At 41.7% G+C, this 19,897-nt stretch overlaps 1 protein-coding gene across 1 annotated transcript in view; it reads right to left on the bottom strand.

The window, feature by feature from the left end:
* Positions 1 to 19,897, bottom strand: part of IQGAP1 (IQ motif containing GTPase activating protein 1) — a 102,387-nt gene that overhangs the window by 18,262 nt on the left and 64,228 nt on the right. Inside the window, exons 16-28 of the mRNA XM_012536205.3 lie at positions 14,981 to 15,071; positions 14,642 to 14,809; positions 13,563 to 13,705; positions 8,401 to 8,571; positions 7,608 to 7,691; positions 7,433 to 7,504; positions 7,268 to 7,337; positions 6,691 to 6,899; positions 5,823 to 5,978; positions 5,423 to 5,586; positions 4,545 to 4,769; positions 893 to 1,033; positions 716 to 800 (exon numbers count right to left, since the gene is read on the bottom strand). Of these exons, the coding sequence (XP_012391659.1) occupies positions 716 to 800; positions 893 to 1,033; positions 4,545 to 4,769; positions 5,423 to 5,586; positions 5,823 to 5,978; positions 6,691 to 6,899; positions 7,268 to 7,337; positions 7,433 to 7,504; positions 7,608 to 7,691; positions 8,401 to 8,571; positions 13,563 to 13,705; positions 14,642 to 14,809; positions 14,981 to 15,071 (1,779 nt within the window). The remainder of the gene's footprint in view (positions 1 to 715; positions 801 to 892; positions 1,034 to 4,544; positions 4,770 to 5,422; positions 5,587 to 5,822; positions 5,979 to 6,690; positions 6,900 to 7,267; positions 7,338 to 7,432; positions 7,505 to 7,607; positions 7,692 to 8,400; positions 8,572 to 13,562; positions 13,706 to 14,641; positions 14,810 to 14,980; positions 15,072 to 19,897) is intronic.

Raw genomic sequence — 19,897 nt, 5'->3', positions numbered from 1 at the left:
CATAGCTAAAATAAATCCTTGAACACGACCTAATTAGCAGAGCATAACCTGTCCAACCCCCATCATCCTCATGCTGAAGACTTCAAAGGTGCACAAGTTCATGCCTCTGAAATTAAAGTCACTCAACACACATCTCTTCCACAGAAGAATTCAAGGACAGTCACAGCATTTCCCCTAGAGTTTCATTCAGAAAAAAATAAAATTAATTCACCTGAACAGAAAGTCTAGAATCGAGGCCTCACTGTAGGAAAGCACAGAACTAGGAGAGAAGAAAAAAGCGTTCAGATTAAAAAAAAAAAAGAAGAAGAAGGAAAAAAAAAAAGGAGGGAGCATAGCTGAGTAAGAAAGAATTATCAGCAACAGCCTTAGTGGAAACAACTGTGCTTGCTACCATTCACCTGGCCACCAGCAGAGGGAGCAATTCTTCAGCGAAAAGATAGGACTCAAAGAAATGTATCTCAAGACAGGAAAATCCATCTTCTCTACTTGTTTGAGGTCTGTGTGCCATTCAAACAACACAGGAACTATATAGGAACTAAAAGAGGTATGATTTACTATTTACAAACACTTTCAAAATCTCACAATCAACGGCAAGCTACTGACAAAATCTAGGTTAAGGTCCTTAACGGAAGTCTAAGGTCAGGCCTAGTCTTAGAACTTTTTCCTCAAAGGGCTATTATTGGTAGGGCAAGAATGTGACAGCTTTCAGTCTTACCTTCAGCAGCTCATCTTCACCAGCATCAGGGAACTTCTCGTGTAATGAGTCCTTCAGCACTTTGGCAATGAAGCGCATCCCGTAACTGTGGGGTGGACAAAACGTAGTGAGAAGGGCCAGGGAGCAGAAGGCCACTAATTCTGGGCTCAACAGGGGGTCACAGCTGACAGCACTCACGGGATTTTGTCCACAGAGCTGATGATGGCTGACAGGAACTTGTCCGTCACGGCCCGCATGTTCCTGATGGAGTTGTCTAACCGTGTCCTGACTTCTTCATGAGCCAGAGCCTGCTCTGGGGTCACATCATAGGGTAGTTTGCTGGGAAAGCAGAAATTATCCCCATGTATGTTAGACCAACAGCCAGGAACAGCCTGAGGTGAGACTGTGTCTTTCATAAACAGAAAGACCCAGAGAGAGTAGATAATTTTGTTGTGCTCGTAGAGCTGGTAAATGGTGGGGCCAGAATTGGGGCTCAGGTTTTCAACTGTGAATTGGGTGCCTTGAACTATGTGCCAGGCACTTGGGATAAAAGGTATTGGAGACATGAAAGCTTCTCGAGTCTCTCACAGTCTGGTGGAAGAGACACACAAATAAGTATCTGTAAACACACTGCACTACAAAGAAGAAGCTGACCAGAAGTGCTACAGTGCCGCAGAGAAGAGGCTTTGATTCAGACTGGAGGAATCAAGGAAGACTTCCATAAGAAAGGGACATATGAACTCAGGAAAAAGGGAGAAGAAAGGTCTTCTGGGAAGGAAGGTCAAATGCGAAGAAAGGGAAGAGGAAGGAGAAATGAGGGTGGAAGAGTAAACAGGGGCCAGATCATGGAGGGCCCTGTATATGATGCTAAGAAGTCTGGACTTTCCTAGAAGCCACAGAGAGCTATTAAGAGACAGATCTGAATTTTGAGGAGGATTGCTCTGATCCACCATGAGAAATGAACTAAAGATGGACAGTCACAGATGAAAGAGCTGGAAGACTAGTGCTACAGCCTGATCAAGAAATGATGAGAGCATGGGACTTCCCTGGTGGTCAGGTGGTCAGGACTCTGTGCTTACACTGCAGGGGGCGTGGGTTCGATCCCTGGTTGGGGAAATAGGATCTTGCATGCCACGTGGCATGGCCCCCCCCCCCAAAAAAATATGATGAGGGCATGAACAAGGATGCAAGCAGTGGGGACCAAGGAGACAGATCTGAGAGATATTAAGGAGACACAATCAATGGGACATGGTGACCCTTTAGGTACTGGTGAGGGAGCTGACAGTTACATATAGGAACTGAAGACAGAGGAGCTGACGAGATCATTCAGGAGAAGGCCCTGAGTCAGAAGGAACTGACAAGAGAATAGTAGATGTGCTAAAACACTGGGCCTAGGCTTAATCAGGAAGGAAACAAGGACAGGAGGGAGCTGAAAGACAAAAATGAATTGCAGGGGTCCCAGTGTGGTACTTTCAATGAGGTCAAAAAGCAGTAATGATTATCTTGGTGGCCTAAATCCAATCACAAGCATCCTAATAAGAGAGAGGCAGAGGGAGATTTGGTGCACACAGAAGAGGAGGCAATGTGGCGACGGGGGAGGGCAGGCAGAGACTGGAGTGATACAGCCACAAGGCCAGGAATGCCAACAGCCACCAGAAGCTGAAGAGGCAGGGAATGGATTTTCCACTAGAGCCTCTGGAGGGAACACAGCCCTGCTGACACCCTGATTTCACCCCTTTAATACCAATTTCGGATTTCTGGCCTCCAAAACTGTGAGAAAATAAATTTCTGTTGTTTTAAGCCATCAAGTTTGTGGTAATTCATCCCAGGAGCAATAGGAAACTAATACCAGCAAATAAGGACACAACTCCATTCGTCATATGGTGGCTGAATTACAAACACTGGTAGACTATGAACACAAAGATTCAGCAAAAATTAACAAAAGCATTCTGTCTCAAACAATTGGCTGTATTGAATTTATAAGGGCATTTATATTTTGTAAGTTATGTACTTTACATCTTTTATATCAGTAAAATATAACTGTATACGTATATGACATTTTAAAAAAGGTAGCAATGAACAAAGAGAATGAAAGTGTTAAACTAAATGGGTGTAGTCAGAGAACAGAATATTAAATTTCAAAGATTTTAGAGGTGAACACTGCCAAGAGGGACAACGTCCCAGTTTGCTATGAGTTTCGTGGCTGAAGCTCAAGGATCCGTGATGCTTACATGCTGCATGGGCTCCACCACATACCACTACACCTCCCAGTTATCCACATTAAAAAAAATGTGTTAAAATCAATTTCCATTTTATGAAAAGCAAAATAAGACACGTTTCTGATAGGCACCTACAAGAAAAAATCTTGAAATACCTACTGGAATTTTGATCTAAAAATGACCAACTCATGGACCGGCAGAGGAAGTATTTTAGTACCCTTGAGCCTGTGTCCGTGGGGCTCCCATCTAGGGATGCCCTGAGCTTCAGTCAAACCTTCCCAGTCAACTACTGCAGTTGGCTGACCATATTCCAGGATTTGGGCCTGGTGCAGGTCAAAACAAAAATGGATTTTCCATCACACCCAGCAACGATCTGACTCTTGGGTGACAGGCTGACACAAAGCAGAGAACCAAATCAGGGTTGGTTCCCACACGATTCCCAATAGGGGATAAGCCCTTTGTAGGAGTGAGCAGAATTTTCTGTTCTCTATCCAGGGTAACCTCCCCCTTTGCCTGGTGTCCAGGTACGTGGAAAGCAGCATTATTCAACATGTAGACCATTCCACCAACCAGTCCAAGACAGGATAAGGAGCTTGAGCCAGAATGTAATCAACTTCAGAATGGATACTTCCTTCATTGAGAAAGTCTTGCTATGGAAAAAAATGTCAGCTGAACTAAACAGTGTGTTTAGCGACACTGATGATCTACAGTTACTGGCCCACAGATCAAACTCTGAGTAGCAATCATATGGAGAGCTACTCCTCCCCTGTCCTCACCCAAGCTGGATAAAAATATTTTAAACATTTTGGCCCTCTGAACTGTATTTTCCCAGCATTTCCCATATTCTACTGACACATTTTTCCTTTGGATGTGTTAACGCTGGTGGTGAAAACTACCGCCCTGGCACAGAACTCTCCTGGATTATGTTAATTTAGTTAGTCCAACTCTCAGTATTCCAGGGCAGCTCATCATTCGCCCACACCAACTCCTCTTCCCTTTAATGAAACACAGGGATCTCACTCAGATCTGTGCGAGTCTTCCCATCCAACTGCATCTCTGCTGATGCCCAGTGTCCTTCCAGGTCCTAGACTCTCCCAAGCTCCTTCCACCTGACAGCATCCAGACATGAAGACTCTGCACCTAGCTCTTAGCAAGGCTGGCCCCACTGTACCCTTCAGGCCTCCACCATGTGATGGTTCACCTTCTCAGGGAGGCTCTCCCTAACCCCTCTAAGTTAGCTCCCTCTTGAATTCTCCATTACAGTTCCCTACAAAACATCACGAAACTCCCCTCAGTTTGCAACTTTATTTCTATGTACCTGTGTGTCATCTCTCCCACGCAATAAACTATGAACAGAGGGCAGGGAGCATGTCTTCTTCATTCATTATTGTATGTCTCATTCATTATCGTATTATTGTAGGTGTATCTAACACAGTGTCTGGCACTTAGTAAGTACTCATTAAATATTTGCTAAATAAGTGAATAAATTACCAAGTCAACTACTTACAGAAGGGGTTTCTAAGGAAAACCTATTTAAGCAATTACTAATTTATAAATCAAAGAAATGTTCACCGTTTAAAAAAGAGAGAGAGAAAATAATAAAAACATGAAAGGTGTTGTGGTTACCATACCTTGCCTCTCCTGTCTGAGACTCCATCTGATTGACCCAAGATTTGTAAATATCCACAGGGTCAGTTTTGATATTGAGAGATTTGTCATCCATAATCTCCTTAACCACCGGGGCCAAGATCTGTCTCAGCGCATTCTGGCCCCTGGCCCCACGGTTGAAACTTACAACCATCTTAATAACTGTAGGATTTCCTGTCACGATTTCTTGAATCTGATCTACTTTTGACCTATAAAACATAAATACAAATTCAATTCAAACTAATCACAAATCTACCAACCTAAAGATCCTTCCTACCTAAAGATCCCATCTCCTAAAAACAGAAATATGATAGTTGGAAGGAAAGGGTTACAAGCTCTTTCTCTAGAAACACTCCCCAACGCTCATCTGAATACCGCACCTTCCTGCTGTTGTTGCAAACTCAATCATAGGAACGTGATCAGGTCCTTCACTAGCTAAAGATGTGAAATCTTCATGTTTGGACCAGCTTTTAAAAAATTCTATCTTAATACAGAATATTCCTAAAACTAATTTAGCGAATCTCTATCACCTCCCCAGAAACAGCGACACTTTATATTAGTGTTTATTATATTAGCTTATAATTAGCATATTAGTTTATATTGTGTATATATTATTAGTTCATATTGGTATACAGTATATATATAATTAACATATAATTAATTTGTATTTTCAGTATAATTAGTTTGTGTGAGTGCATAATCTATATTATTACATTATAAAAGGTAAATGCTTCTTTAGAGTAAGTATCTCACACATGTCACAGTATTGAGAAAAGGCACAGGCAGGCCTGAATCTCAAACTATGAGCACCTAGGACGGTGGGGAGGGGTCCCATGTATGCCCTGCAGAAATCTGTCCGTACTTGATTTCCTCCTGCAGTGCTGTCTTAAACAGCCGCAGGAGCAGGTACTCCTCTCGCTGGTTGGATGCATAGTTGTAGAGTGTGAAGATTACAGAGTCCATGAACTTGGTGGACTTGTTCTGGGGCATCTGAAAAATCAGCTTCGCCAGATAGGTGGGGTTGGTCTGAAACGAAAGCAAGCGATAAGTAATTTCTAGATGACATGAAGGCTGGCACAAATATTCAAGATTTTTCAGCTTGAAGGATTAGAAAGTACCTGAGTAATAAAGAAAAATAAGATAGCCCTTTGCTCATCTCTCAGTGGAAATCAGAAGGACTTTCACAGAGATCTATGCATAAGGTTTTCTTGAGAAAAGTAAATTAACTCAATTTTACAATACTAATTCCGGGAGCCACTCACCTGCAGTAAATAAAACAGGTGTTGATATGCTTCCAACTTCTCTCTCTTCTCCTTGCTCAAAGCCTTGAGACCTCCCTTCTGTTTATTTAACATCATCATATCAGACAACTGTTCCTTATTTTTTTTGGTAAGTTTTTTACTGTGGGAAACCACGTCCTATAAACAAACACATATACATAAATCAAAAAGCTTTCAAAGATGAAACTCTGGGCATTATGGAAAGGTCTTTTAGCACCTAAAAACTTTCATGAAGGTCTACTGCACTGGCAGATCCCCTAAATATTTTAGAATCACTACACTGTACCTTATTTTCAGCACATCAATCAAATCCATTCCTACTTCCATCTTCCTATAAAGAACCTCATCTATAAAAATGTCCATTGATTCAGGAAACCAACTTCTAGGAATCTATCTTACAAAGTCTTAAACACAATAAAAGCTACATATACATTGAAACATTAACTGCAGTGTTATTCCGTAATAATAAAAGTTGAAAATGTCAAATAGTCTAGAAAAAAAGAGGTAACTCAGATTATTTCCTGATAAATTATTACACTGCCACTAAAAATAATATTTATGATGACTTAACATATGGAAAGTATCTTATCCTCTATATTAAATAAAAATGTAGGATATAAAATGATTGTTAGGGTGGTGGAATTATGGGATGGTTTTTATCTACTTTTCTCTATTTAAAATTTTGTGATTAAATCACTTGATTTCTTATTTAACTTAAAAAAAAACAATGTATGGCGTTCGCTGAGAAGAAAGCCAGCCTCCTACCCCCTCCCTGCAAGTCACCTAGGGAGAGACAGGGGTACCAAGCAGGACAATGTACCCCAAGGCCCTTACTGGCACTGGACCATACCTGTAGTGTAATTTTATTTTTCACTAGCAGTCCAATTTTGATATCCATGAGATTGAGGTCATTCTCCAGCTGCTGGTTAGAACGGATGAGGGTAATGACCTCTTCCCTCATCTTCATAAGATCAAGCTCCTCCTGAAAATCCTGGTCACTTTGGTCGAGCAGGTGGACAAATTTTCGGACCACAACCATAGGGGGATCCTCAGCATTGACTGACAGAAAGAAAGCATGTGTCAGACAAGGAATGGAAGCGTCAATAAAATGGAAAACATCAGCACTGTCTTAAAAAAAAAAAGCTCTATTCACACGTAAGATATTTGTTTATTTTTGAGATGTGCAAAGACAACCACCAAGTGCAGTCTTCCCAGTCATGCTATTGCTATGTTGTTATGTGGAAGGCGAATACAGCAAGCAACAAGACATCAAGTCACAGGTGAGCAATGGGGCTTAAGTCACAAACAGCACCCTACCCCCCAAGCCTTGCCTGCAGGACAAGAAAAGAGATCCGTGGAGAATACTCAGAACCTGACGGCTCTCAACCACTGCCTCAACTGTCCTCTGCTGAGCCACAGTTACTCACTGAGAGTCTTGTAGTCATCACGAGCTTTGTTTGCCCGAATAAAAGCCTGGATTTTGATAATGTCGTTCATCTAAGGAACAAAAAAAAGAAATTCCTTTGTTCTTCTGTCCACCACAAACACAGCAAAACTAACTCTACTGGTCCTTGTTACCCAAGGGTACTCACATGGTCTCGGAAATACTGTAGGCGATCTCTGTAGCGCTTTCTAGCTTGATGCATCCTTGCCAAGGACTGAATCTGTGGAAAAGGAAAAGGCGGTCCTGGAAATTAGAAGAGCCCTTCATCTCCACACATATCATGCTCACGCCCCACGCTGAGAAACCCTGCCTGGGCTACACACCTTTATAACTTCATCTTTATGGGAGTGCAGGTAAGCTAAGCGGTCCTGATACGCCTTCTTCTGCTTGTATCCTCGCCACTGCGACTGAAACCATCAAACATTACATGCGACACATTATTTCCCAAGGGTCAGAGGAAGTTAAAAGATTCTGTCTTGAGATACCATCCAAGTACAATTCATGATGCAGCTTTAAAAAGGATCACGTCCACCAGTGACAGGGGAAGAGGGGCCTGGGCTGTACCTCTACCAGGAGAGCACACTGGCTAACTTCCACCTCCCTGATGTGAGCACAGCACTTCACACCTTAAAGTGCATCTGCACAGATGCTCTCATAGGCTCCTTACAACGAATCAGGTGAGGAAGGTAAGATAAATATTAGTATCCCCATTTATAGATGAGGACACAAACTCAGAGAAGAGGTTTACCACTACCTGGCAGTGCTGGAGCCATAATTCCTAACCCAGAATTGTTTCTGTGACATTGTGCTTCCCTGTCATTGAAGCAAAATCGCAGTTGCTTCTCTCAATATTCAAATCTGACACAAAGGAACAGTCTTAGAAGACAATGAGGTGCCCAAGAAGAACTGCCACTGAGCTGGACAACTCACCACACTAAACAGCAATGAGCACACATTGATTCCAATGGTAGGAGAGGAAGTGCTTGTCAGAAGAAGGACAAGACTAAGAGGTCAGAAGACAGAGGACATACTCAGACATTCGATCGTAGGAGCTGACTTTTTATTACCCCTGCTCTAGAAGCCCACTTGCTGTCTGCATAATAGGCTCTGAAATACCTGAATGCAGGTGATGGCAGGGATTTGTTTCTTTAGGAAATTTATCCTGGATCGGAATTCCTGCCGAACTAAGTATCCCCTGAAGCAAGCCTGCAGCTTGGTGATCAAGCCTTCGTTGGCCAGCCAAAGCTGTTCTCGGTTATACGCAGCAGTCACCCCAGAGATGGAACTCTGAAAAAGCAATGGTCACATGAGAAGACAAACACAGGTGAGAATGGACACAAATTTTTACACAGTATCACACAAACTAATGCTTAAGGCTTTCCAAGGCTATACTAGATCTTTAGCCAAGAAATGGGAATGCAGACTTCAGATCTATTTTTCAAGGCCAAGTTGTCCTCACATTCCCCCAAAAAGTCATAAACAAAAACTTCACCTTCTTTTACCTCATATGTTATTTCCTTTACTCACCTACCTAACACTGGCTGTACCAGGAAGTGTGCTTGCTGATCTGGGGTCATTGCTGACAAGAAGACAGAGTAACAGGTGACAACACCAAGGCCCAGATCCCCTGGAATGACACAGAGGAGGGCCCTGCAAGGGAGTGGACAGACTACAAATCGTCTTGAGAAGTAGCCTAGAGTGTTTGAACTGTTACTACAAGCACTGGAGAACCAGAAAACTTTCAAACAGGAATAAAGCCATCAGATTTATTTTTAGAAAAGCAGCACTGTTAGCGGAGTAGCTGACAGATTAGCCTGAGTGGATGAATTAGGATGCTGTTATCGTATAATCCAAGTGGGAGAGGACCTGGCTTGAATGAGGGCAGGAGTGGTGAGAATGGTTAGTGAGAACACCTGGTTACCCACCTAATATCCATGGTATATGGATATACCATGTATCCCCCCGTCCTTGGTATCAGAGCCTTGATTTTTTTTTTCCCTGGGCAACAACGTGTGCAGTTAAAGACTGCACTAAATTCTGGAAAGCACTGATCTAGGTTACATATTAGAATAATCCAAAAAATGAGAGGAGGTGGAGTACACGGTCTGCAAGGAACTGGGAGAGAATAAAATCAAGCGACAAGATAAATGCTAAGTTTGGGAAAAGAGACTTTTCTTTTGGGAAAAGAAAATGATGAAGGATTCAGTGAAAATCCAGATTCACTGAAAGGGAGGAAAGTGGAGAGTGGGAGAACCAATTTGATGGTCACTGTTTTTTGTTTTGTTTTGTTTTCAGGGAGGTAGGAGGTTAGGTAACGTGCTGAAGTGAGGTAACATCACTCCTCTGTTTAAAATTCTTAGGTCCAGGAGCCTGACTCCAGACTATACTACAAAGCTACAGTAATCAACACAGTACGGTACTGGCACAAAAACAGAAATATAGATCAGTGGAAGAGGATAGAAAGCCCAGAGATACACCCACACACCTATGGTCACCTTATCTTTGATAAAGGAGGCAAGAATATACAGTGGAGAAAAGACAGCCTCTTCAATAAGTGGTGCTGGGAAAACTGGAAAGCTACATGTAAAAGTATGAGATTAGAACACTCCCTAACACCAATACACAAAAATAAACTCAAAATGGATTAAAGACCTAAATGTAAGGCCAGACACTATCGAACTCTTAGAGGAAAACATAGGCAGAACACTCTATGACATAAATCACAGCAAGATCCTTTTTGACCCACCTCCTAGAGAAATGGAAATAAAAACAAAAATAAACAAATGGGACCTAATGAAACTTAAAAGCTTTTGCACAGCAAAGAAAACCATAAACAAGACCAAAAGAAAACCCTCAGAATGGGAGAAAATATTTGCAAATGAAGCAACTGACAAAGGATTAATCTCCAAAATTTACAAGCAGCTCATGCAGCTCAATAACAGAAAAACAAACAATCCAATCCAAAAATGGGCAGAAGACCTAAACAGACATTTCTCCAAAGAAGATATACAGATTGCCAACAAACATATGAAAGAATGTTCAACATCATTAGAGAAATGCAAATCAAAACTACAATGAGATATCATCTCACACCAGTCAGAATGGTCATCATCAAAAAATCTAGAAACAATAAATGCTGGAGAGGGTGTGGAGAAAAGGGAACACTCTTGCACTGTTGTTGGGAATGTAAATTGATAAAGCCACCACGAGGTTCCTTAAAAAACTAAAAATAGAACTACCATACGACCCAGCAATCCCACTACTGGGCATATACCCTGAGAAAACCATAATTCAAAAAGAGTCATGTACCAAAATGTTCACTGCAGCTCTATTTACAATGGCCAGGACATGGAAGCAACCTAAGTGTCCATCAACAGATGGATGGATAAAGATGTGGCACAGGCTTCCCTGGTGGCGCAGTGGTTGAGAGTCCGCCTGCCAATGCAGGGGACACGGGTTCGTGCCCTGGTCTGGGAAGATCCCACATGCCGTGGAGCGGCTGGGCCTGTGAGCCATGGCTGCTGAGCCTGCACGTCTGGAGCCTGTGCTCTGCAACGGGAGAGGCCACAACAGTGACAGGCCCGTGTACCGCAAAAAAAAAAAAAAGATGTGGCACATATATACAATGGAATATTACTCAGCCATAAAAAGAAACGAAATTGAGTTATTTGTAGTGAGGTGGATGGACCTAGAGTCTGTCATACAGAGTGAAGTAAGTCAGAAAGAGAAAAACAAATACCATATGCTAACACATATATATGGAATCTAAGACAAAAAAAAAAGATCATGAAGAACCTAGGGGTAAGACGGGAATAAAGACACAGACCTACTAGAGAATGGACTTGAGGATATGGGGAGGGGGAAGGGTAAGCTGTGACAAAGTGAGAGAGTGGCATGGACATATATACCCTACCAAACGTAAAATAGATAGCTAGTGGGAAGTAGCCGCATAGCACAGGGAGATCAGCTAGGTGGTTTGTGACCACCTAGAGGGGTGGGATAGGGAGGGTGGGAGGGAGGGAGACGCAAGAGGGAAGAGATATGGGAACATATGTATAACTGATTCACTTTGTTATAAAGCAGAAACTAACACACCATTGTAAAGCAATTATACTCCAATAAAGATGTAAAAAAAAAAAAAAAATTCTTAGATCCAGGGCTTCCCTGGTGGCGCAGGCAGTGGTTAAGAATCCGCCTGCCAATGCAGGGGACACGGGTTTGAGCCCTAGTCCGGGAAGATCCCACATGCTGTTGGAGCAACTAAGCCTGTGCGTCACAACTACTGAGCCTGTGCTCTAGAGCCTGTGAGCCACAACTACTGAGCCCACGTGCCTAGAGCCCATGCTCCACAAGAGAAGCCATCGCACTGCAACGAAGAGTAGCCCCCGCTCACTGCAACTAGAAAAAGCCTGCGCACAGCAATGAGGACCCAATGCAGCCAAAAATAAATAAATAAAATAAATTTATTTAAAAAAAAAATCTTAGGTCCATACACAAAACACCAAGTAGGAGTGTCTCTGTGGAGGTTAGTTAGATTCTCAAAGGTGTACACGACCCAAAAAGAGTTAAAAATCACTCTGCTGGAAGATCACCCTGGCTTCCTTCAAGTGGCCAGTCAGGTCCTTGCCTCTCTTCTCTGCCTCCTCCACTTCGCATGCCAGTCAAAGGACCACTCGTCCTCCCTGAAATGGCCCATGTTCCTCCAGTCCTTGATGTCCTTCCCCACACTGTCCTTTCTGTCCAGAATAGACTTCCCTCTGTTTCTCATCTGCTAAAATGTTATCTACGCTGTCTTTCTCCAGGATAGAATTAACTGCTTCCTTAATATTTCCTCTATTTTACTGTTATTAGAGCATCTATTTCTCTCTGTCTTACATTGCAGTACTCAGTTCTGTGCCTGCTATTTTTACCACAGTATTGTTAATAACTGGAAGGTAGAGACTCTGATACATCTTTATAGCCCCTCAACGCCCAACAGAGAGAGAGTTCAATGAGCTTAGTTAAATTTAATCACCTGTGAAACCATTAGCAGTGAAGATGAAACACTGGGAAGGTACGAGACTATAATTTCCCTCACAGGAGAACTTTAATAAACACAAGATAGAAACTCATTCCTCTGATAGGTGAGTTCTGAAGAAAGGGACTATTTCAGTTTTTACATATGTGAACGTTCCATTTTTTTCTATACAGGATTTGGGAATAACAGCCCAATGGAAGTAGATAACCTTTTTAAAAGTCCTTTACTGTCCCTTCTCTCTAGGAATCTTTGTGTGTATTAACCATGTGTCTAATCATGACCCACAGGAGCCTACTGAACAACTTCCCTCAATATATTTCCCTCTCCTTTCATGTACATTAGACAACTCCAGTTTGATAACCACGAGCTTAGCACCAGGTACTGTTGGAAGTGCTCAACAGCCCGTCAAGGACAAAGTAAGTGGCCATTACATACAAGGACTGCAAACTTAGTACCTCACCTTAAAAACTAACAGTGGGCATAAGGTAAGTACACACACGACTGAAACAAATCCAAGTTGGTTAAATTCTAAATGAATACAAAGACTATGGGCGGGGGGCTTGAAATGAAGATGGAGTGGGGAAGGAAAAGGAATTTTAATAAGCGTTGTAGAGGAGGTGACACTTTGAGATGGGTGTGCCTGGAAGGATAAAATTTTGACAGATGTAGATGGCAGGGGAGGGACATCTCACGACAGCAGGAACTTTGTTTCGTTTATGACTATATCTCCAGTGTTTAGAAGAGGGTCTGGTACATATAGGAGGTATTCAGGAACTGCTGAATGAGGAAATTCTAGTAAGAGTGAACAGCATAAGCAAAGACACGGGATGAGAAAGAAGCACTTTAAAAGCTGCTATAAGAAAAAACGCTAACTTTATGTGAAAGTGCAGGTTATATTCTAACATAGTACAGTTGGAATCTGTGGAATAGTCAGAAAAGAGATTAAAAATGTACACTGGGAAAGAGTAAGAGTAGTTGCATTTAATGAGAAGTCAGAGCAACTTTTTTTGTTCTTTGCTGGATCATCCAGTTTTCTTTAAAAAGCACACAATTCATCTGACTTAAGTCTATAATCCAGATGTTTTACTAATTTAGGCCTTAAGCACTCCCACTGGAAAAATTACTCCAAAGTAGTTTGTTATGTAGCCTTAATTTTAGTCTAGGGCTTCTGACCACATGCCCTGTTCCTCCTAAGTAATATTACCTCTAAAATACAGGTACTTTCCCTCAGCTTCTTCTTTTGTGAAGAAATGAGACCTACCTGGATCTCCTCCCGAGAAAGCTGCATAGAATTCTGCACAAAGTCTGGGGGTTCATCCCATCCTCCTGCCAGCGTCTTCAGATTGTGGTAATAATAATAGCCACCTTTTACCCAGTGCTTCACCCACTTGCTGTTATAATCTCCTGGCAGAAAATAAAGGAAAGATGAAAGAAACCCAGAGCCACACTCCCCACATTCACATGTCTGATACCACAGGATTGTTCTGGTAAGGGTTAACAAGCTGAATGAAGACCATTCCAAAACCTGTCCCTGGGTCTATGAGAGTAAAGAGCGATCCTAAGTCCCTCTTAAATTATGACTTTGGGGCTTCCCTGGTGGTGCAGTGGTTGAGAGTCCGCCTGCCAATGCAGGGGACACGGGTTTGTGCCCCGGTCCGGGAGGATCCCCCATGCCGCGGAGTGGCTGGGACCGTGAGCCATGGCTGCTGAGCCTGCGCATCCGGAGCCTGTGCTCCGCAACAGGACAGGCCACGGCAGTGAGAGGCCCGTGTACCGCAAAAAATAAATAAATAAATAAAATTTTAAAACTATGACTTTGTAATGTCTCATTTAGCTCATTCATATCCACAGTATAAAAAGAAAATACCTATGAAGTCCAAATGGGGAAATCAACCTTGACTGCCTCTGTTCCTTCCGAAGCCTATACCTAAGTAAGACCTTGTGTGTCAGAAAACTATTCTGATAAAAGACTTACAGCCATTCAGCCTCTCTAGTTAATTTTAAAAACAGGGCCATGAAACGGGATGAAAATTCTTATCTTTATTCCCCTCTTTTTGCAGATAAACTTTTAAATATCTACAGGCTTAGGTAATCAGAACTACTAACACCCTATGAAAGATAAACGTTTTCAGAAAACTGACCTTTTTATTAACATAGCCACCCTCAAGGGGAAGAAAAAGAATATTTTCAAAAATAGGAATATTATCTCCTTGGGTCTTTAAAATAAGCCTAATACTGTACTTCTGAATTTCCCTATAGCTTGTCCCTTTGCTCTACATCTGCCCTGTGATATTTTCAAGTTCTTACTTTCAGGGCACATATTTATTTACGCAAACTCACCTGCTGCCAGTTTTTTCTTCTTGGCTTCAGCAAGGTCACTCTGGTAAGTTTCACCACATTCGGGGATGACGCCATACAAGCCGACATCAGGGGAACGAAGGGCACTCAGTGTTTTTCCTACATTGCCCTTCTCCACTGCTTCATTAATGGCAAAGATTCCTAAGGCAACTATCCCAGAAGAGAATTGTTACTGGAATAGTTTAGAAGGTGTCTAGATTCACCTACTAGCAAACTGTTCCCCCTACATCTTTCTATCTTGGTCAAGCTGAGTTCTAAGATACGGAGCACCTCGCCACCCCCACTTTCCACCAGAGTAGAAATAAAACAACTGATACATACACTTTTGTGCTTCTTGGGTGTCTTTGTTGGACTGCCAGATTCCACCTTGAATTTCATCCAACCATAACACAGCTGACTCATCCTGGGTTTCCTACAAACCATTAAAAGCAAAACAATACTAGAGTTATCAAATCAGGGTACATGTCACGATGGCGGCTTCTGAGACTCAATTAGAGACAGAGGAAGAAGTTTCCAACATACAAGACACATGGAATAGTCAACTGGAAGAAGCCAGGCACCAAAAAACTGGTAAAGGGTTACAAGAGAAATATCACAGATGTAGGTGATGGATATAAGAAGATGGATTCAAGTTGTTCAGGAGGACAAGAGCTGCTAGAAGGGGCAAAACGTCCCAACTGGGAAGGGGCGTAGGGACTTAAATACTGTGACAAGCACCATGACATGAAGTACTTTTTAGAAAGCCTCCTTTGCCAACAATATTCAGAGGGAGTTAATATTCTCTATGACTACTGTTTTTAGGACTATCAAGATGTTATCACATGTGAAGCCAGGAGTCACTATAGGCAATTTAATCTTATCACCAGCTTATATTCTAAAACTTGAAAGTTATATCAGTTGTTGGAAACTTAAAAACACATTTTCACACAGAAACATAATAAATGGTGATTAGTTTTCTCAGCATGGCCAACAAAAGCCTCTCTAGTCCATAGTGTAGTTTGAGCTGAATACTAGGGACAGAGGTGAAATAGAAGTGGAGTCTTTTTCTCCTTCTAGACAAGGCACCTCAGGTTTTAAAGTGTCCAGGTTGAGAGTCATGTCTGAGGCAATCTTGACAGACCCAACGAAAGTAACTGTTTCTGAGGCTTGAGCTAATAGCAACTGGGATAAATAGTAGCTCAAAAATCCATTGAGACTACTTGATGTAAATATAATTTGCCAAGGCACCAATGAGGCAGCTGGGATCAGTAACTATAACTGTGTTGCCAGGTGAGGCAGGGTCTGGGCTGTGGGGCAAAATGGAAAGTTTCACTGCCTTCTGCAGGCCCAGCAGTTGAAGTGCAAAACCTTAGAGGAGGCTTGGTTTTCCTCCTGCATTACTGGGGAGAGATACACAATATTTCACTCAGCAGAGCCAAGCAGTCACAAACCCCTGCAATTTATAAAGCGCCTTGGAGACAGGGTAAGGCCAAAGGAAGGCATCTGAAATCGAAAGATGTCTCTGTAATTCAGAGTTTTAGAAAGATCATTTAACTTACAATCATAAGAGGCACCATCCCAACTTAAGAAGCTCATATCTTGGGAAAGGAAAAGAGTAACCCGATAAATAGAATGCAAGAACAAGTCACCTAATAGCTGCAGAACTTAGCACTTTTCTACCACTGGTCAGCTTCTGTTACTGAAAATAGAAAATGGCCACACACAATTCCCTAGAGTCATACGAATAAATACTGGCAATGCTAAGCAATAGTTTCAATACGAGACGATACAATGAGTCAGCAACAACTTAAAATGAGAAGTCATAAGCTAGACGGCTGAAGGTGCAGTCTCCAAGAGAAGTGGCATAAAAACCCTTGCACCCCCAAAGCAAGTATTTCCACAGAACCAGGCCACTTCTGGCTCAGTTTTAGGCTAATGCACGCGTCAGACGGCTCTGAGCAGAGTCTACTGTAAGCAAAGCTTGGGGGCTTGGCACAACCTTCCTTGCATCCAGAGAAAGGCGCAGCTTATCATGATTTCTGACCATTCAGAGTTCTGTCTTCTCTGCCCTGGACAGACTAAAGCAGAAGGATTAAAGCAAACACTTCCATACACACCCCCCCTAAGAAACAAGGTACAGAGCTGTGGTGTGAGAGGAGGAAAAAACAACAACAACAATGGAGCAGTACATCAGGGGAAAATGATATATAGAAATACCCCTCACCAGACTGAAGGAGGCAAGATCGGTGACATACACCTGCTCATCCCAGTGTGAGGAAAGAACAGGCTCTCTCTGCTCCAATTAGATCGAATAAGATGACAAAACCCAACGTCCTCCTGTTAAAGTTTGCTCTAAAGATTAACTCAAATCACTCAGTAGAGAGTTAAAACCCTGAACGACATATTGTGGAAAATACTGAGATAAAATAGATTTAATGTGAAGATGCTATATGAAGTATACTGAAATAACATCCCTAACAACTCTGACTGACACTTAGAAGCACACTGACTGCATTTTAGAAGAGGTAAAGAGATAGGGACCAGAGATAAGAACCAAACGAGTGGGCAATGACTAGAGGTAAAAGAGGTGGAGAAGCCACAAGATACGGCGAAAAGAAAGGGAAAAGAGATGAAAGAATGGCTACCATACATATATGTGTGTATATATTCGGAAAGCACAAACACACACACTTGCAAAGGGCACTTCTCACCCCTTAAAACCTCCTTAAAAGTCTCTCCTATTATATGTGGCATGGATGCGTGTGTCATGATTGATAAAATATTACACATATGTACTGATAATATATATGTAACATATTATAGATACATATATGTGTAACATAAATATAATGTTTTATCGCTCATCACATATGTAAACTATGCTATATATACATATAAACCACTCCATACCTACCATATACACATGTAAACACACACACATGAATCTATACAACATATTTATCAACACAAGCACTGATCAATCAGAGTGGAGCCGAGATCTCATGGCCCCTTGCTGGTTTAGGTGTTAATCCTCCAGTTGCTCATAGCGGAAGTTCAGGGAAAGAGCTAGAACTGGGGGTGGAACACATTTGGGAGGCCTGGGACAGGAGCAATGTACCAAACAAAAGTATTCAATATTCAAACAACTGGTACAGCCATGTCAGTGCACACCAGCTGATTTTTAGCTACATGCATGTATGCCTGTCTGTGTACACTCAGACTGTGGGGTGGGGGAGGAGAAGCCAGACTTAAAAATCATTCATATTTGTAATTATAAAATGAGTTCCTTGAGAATTCCTGATATCTCTGTCTTGGCATTCAAACAATACTACCCAGTGACCAGTAATCTACTTTTAACAAGTATTCCAAAGGCACTAAATTTAAATGAAGAGAGAACTGACAATGGTGAAAACAGTAGAGGAAGGACCTCTGAATATCCCCTCCTACATAAAAGCAACAAAAACACTGACAAAAGTCATCAGAATCAACTTTTTCAAAACTACAGAAATGAACCAAAGGCTTGCAGCAATCAGAGAGAGTTTATTCAAGAACAGTTGACTCTCAGTAAGAACAGTGAGGCCTATGGCACTTAAACTGCCCTATTCCCATTTGTGCTCTGCCCACCCCCCTCCGCCCCCACCCCATAAACACCTACCTCCTTCAAAGCCCTATCTATTCCCACAGAACTGTCATTAGTTGCCATGTTAGGTAGTTCCCTGGAAGACCACAGCTAGGCTGTCTTTATTTGACCTGACTTAGAGCTTGCCCAGTGCAAACAGCCTTTTCTCCAGGGGTATTTGTCCAAAACAGAGGTAACTGCTTCACATCACAGATGCCTGGGGCAGTGGGTAAAAACTTAGGCAAATAATAGGTTAACCAAAAAGCTTAAAAGGAAAAGCTAGAGAATGAGATGTCCACAGAGAGCTTTGAAAAGCTCTGACAAATTCCTGGGATGGGAATCTAGAAGGTCATAGTGCATTATGGGCTATGCACATGCTCAGAAGAGATCTGATAAGGCTGTAAGCTCTGACCTCTGGCTGACCTTGAGGCTCTGGGCAAGCATGAAGTGAAGGGTAAAGCAAAATTGTAAACTGCCTGGCTGAGAGTCGAGGGCATGCCCCAACACACACAAAGGCCCTCAGCAAAGGCTGGGAGCTTTATTGGTTCTAGGCATTTAAGGAAATTTCTGACTAATCATTAGCTGACCACTAGCTAACCAAGCAGAGACTTCAGTGGACACACATGACAAAGAATACAGACTTGAAAATCACTAAACAAACAACAGCAGAAACAAACAGGGACAACCATAAACCCTGAGGAGGGGGTAGAATCTGATTTCCAAAGTTGACCCATTATTATTAAAATGTCCAGCTTTCAACCAAAAATTACAAGACATGCAAAGAAACAAGAAAGCATGGTCCAAACAGGAAAAAAACAGACAACAGAAACTGTCCAAATTGAACTTAGTAGACAAAGACTTAAATCAGCTATCTTCAGTATGTTCAAAGAACTAAAGGAAACCATATCTAAAGAACTAAAGGGAAGTATGAGAACAATGTCTCACCAAATAGAGAATATACATTTTTTAAAAAAGAACCAGATTAAATTATGGAGTTGAAAAATATAATAACTGAAATGAAAAATTCACTAGAGGGATTCAGCAGATTTGAGTAAAGAGAAGATATATGCATAATGGAATTCCCTAAAGGCAAAGAGAAAGAGGCAGTTTACTTGAAGAAAATCTGAACAAACCTATAACAAATATAGAGATAGAATCAGTAATCAAAACATATCCCACAAAAACAAAACCAAAAATTCAGGACCATATGGCTTCAACGGTGAATTCTACCAAATGTTTAAAGAACTAATATCAATCCTCTACAAATTCTTCTAAAACATAAAAGAGGAAGGAACACTTCCCAATTCATTCATTCTATGATACCAAAACCAGACAGAAAGATATTACAAGAAAAACAGATCAAATTTAAATTAAGATCTTTTGCTTGCTAAATTTGGAACTCAGATGATTATTTTTAAAACTACTCCCAAGAGGAACTTAAAAGCTGAGCTGAGGCTTAAAAAAAGACAATTACACCTAAAGTATAGTCTACCCATCTGAGCACGGCACTGTTAAGCACATTTTCCTCTAACTCTCCCCTTCCTCTGCCTTTGATGAACTCTGAAAAGTTATTCCACAGCAAAAGGAAATGCTTCAAACTCTAGTCACATCCTCTAATAAAAGTTTAACTCCTATGATCC

Source organism: Orcinus orca, chromosome 2, assembly GCF_937001465.1.
Source record: "Orcinus orca chromosome 2, mOrcOrc1.1, whole genome shotgun sequence".
In the NCBI taxonomy this organism is placed as follows: domain Eukaryota; kingdom Metazoa; phylum Chordata; class Mammalia; order Artiodactyla; family Delphinidae; genus Orcinus; species Orcinus orca.
This window is presented reverse-complemented; position numbering and strand designations above follow the sequence as displayed.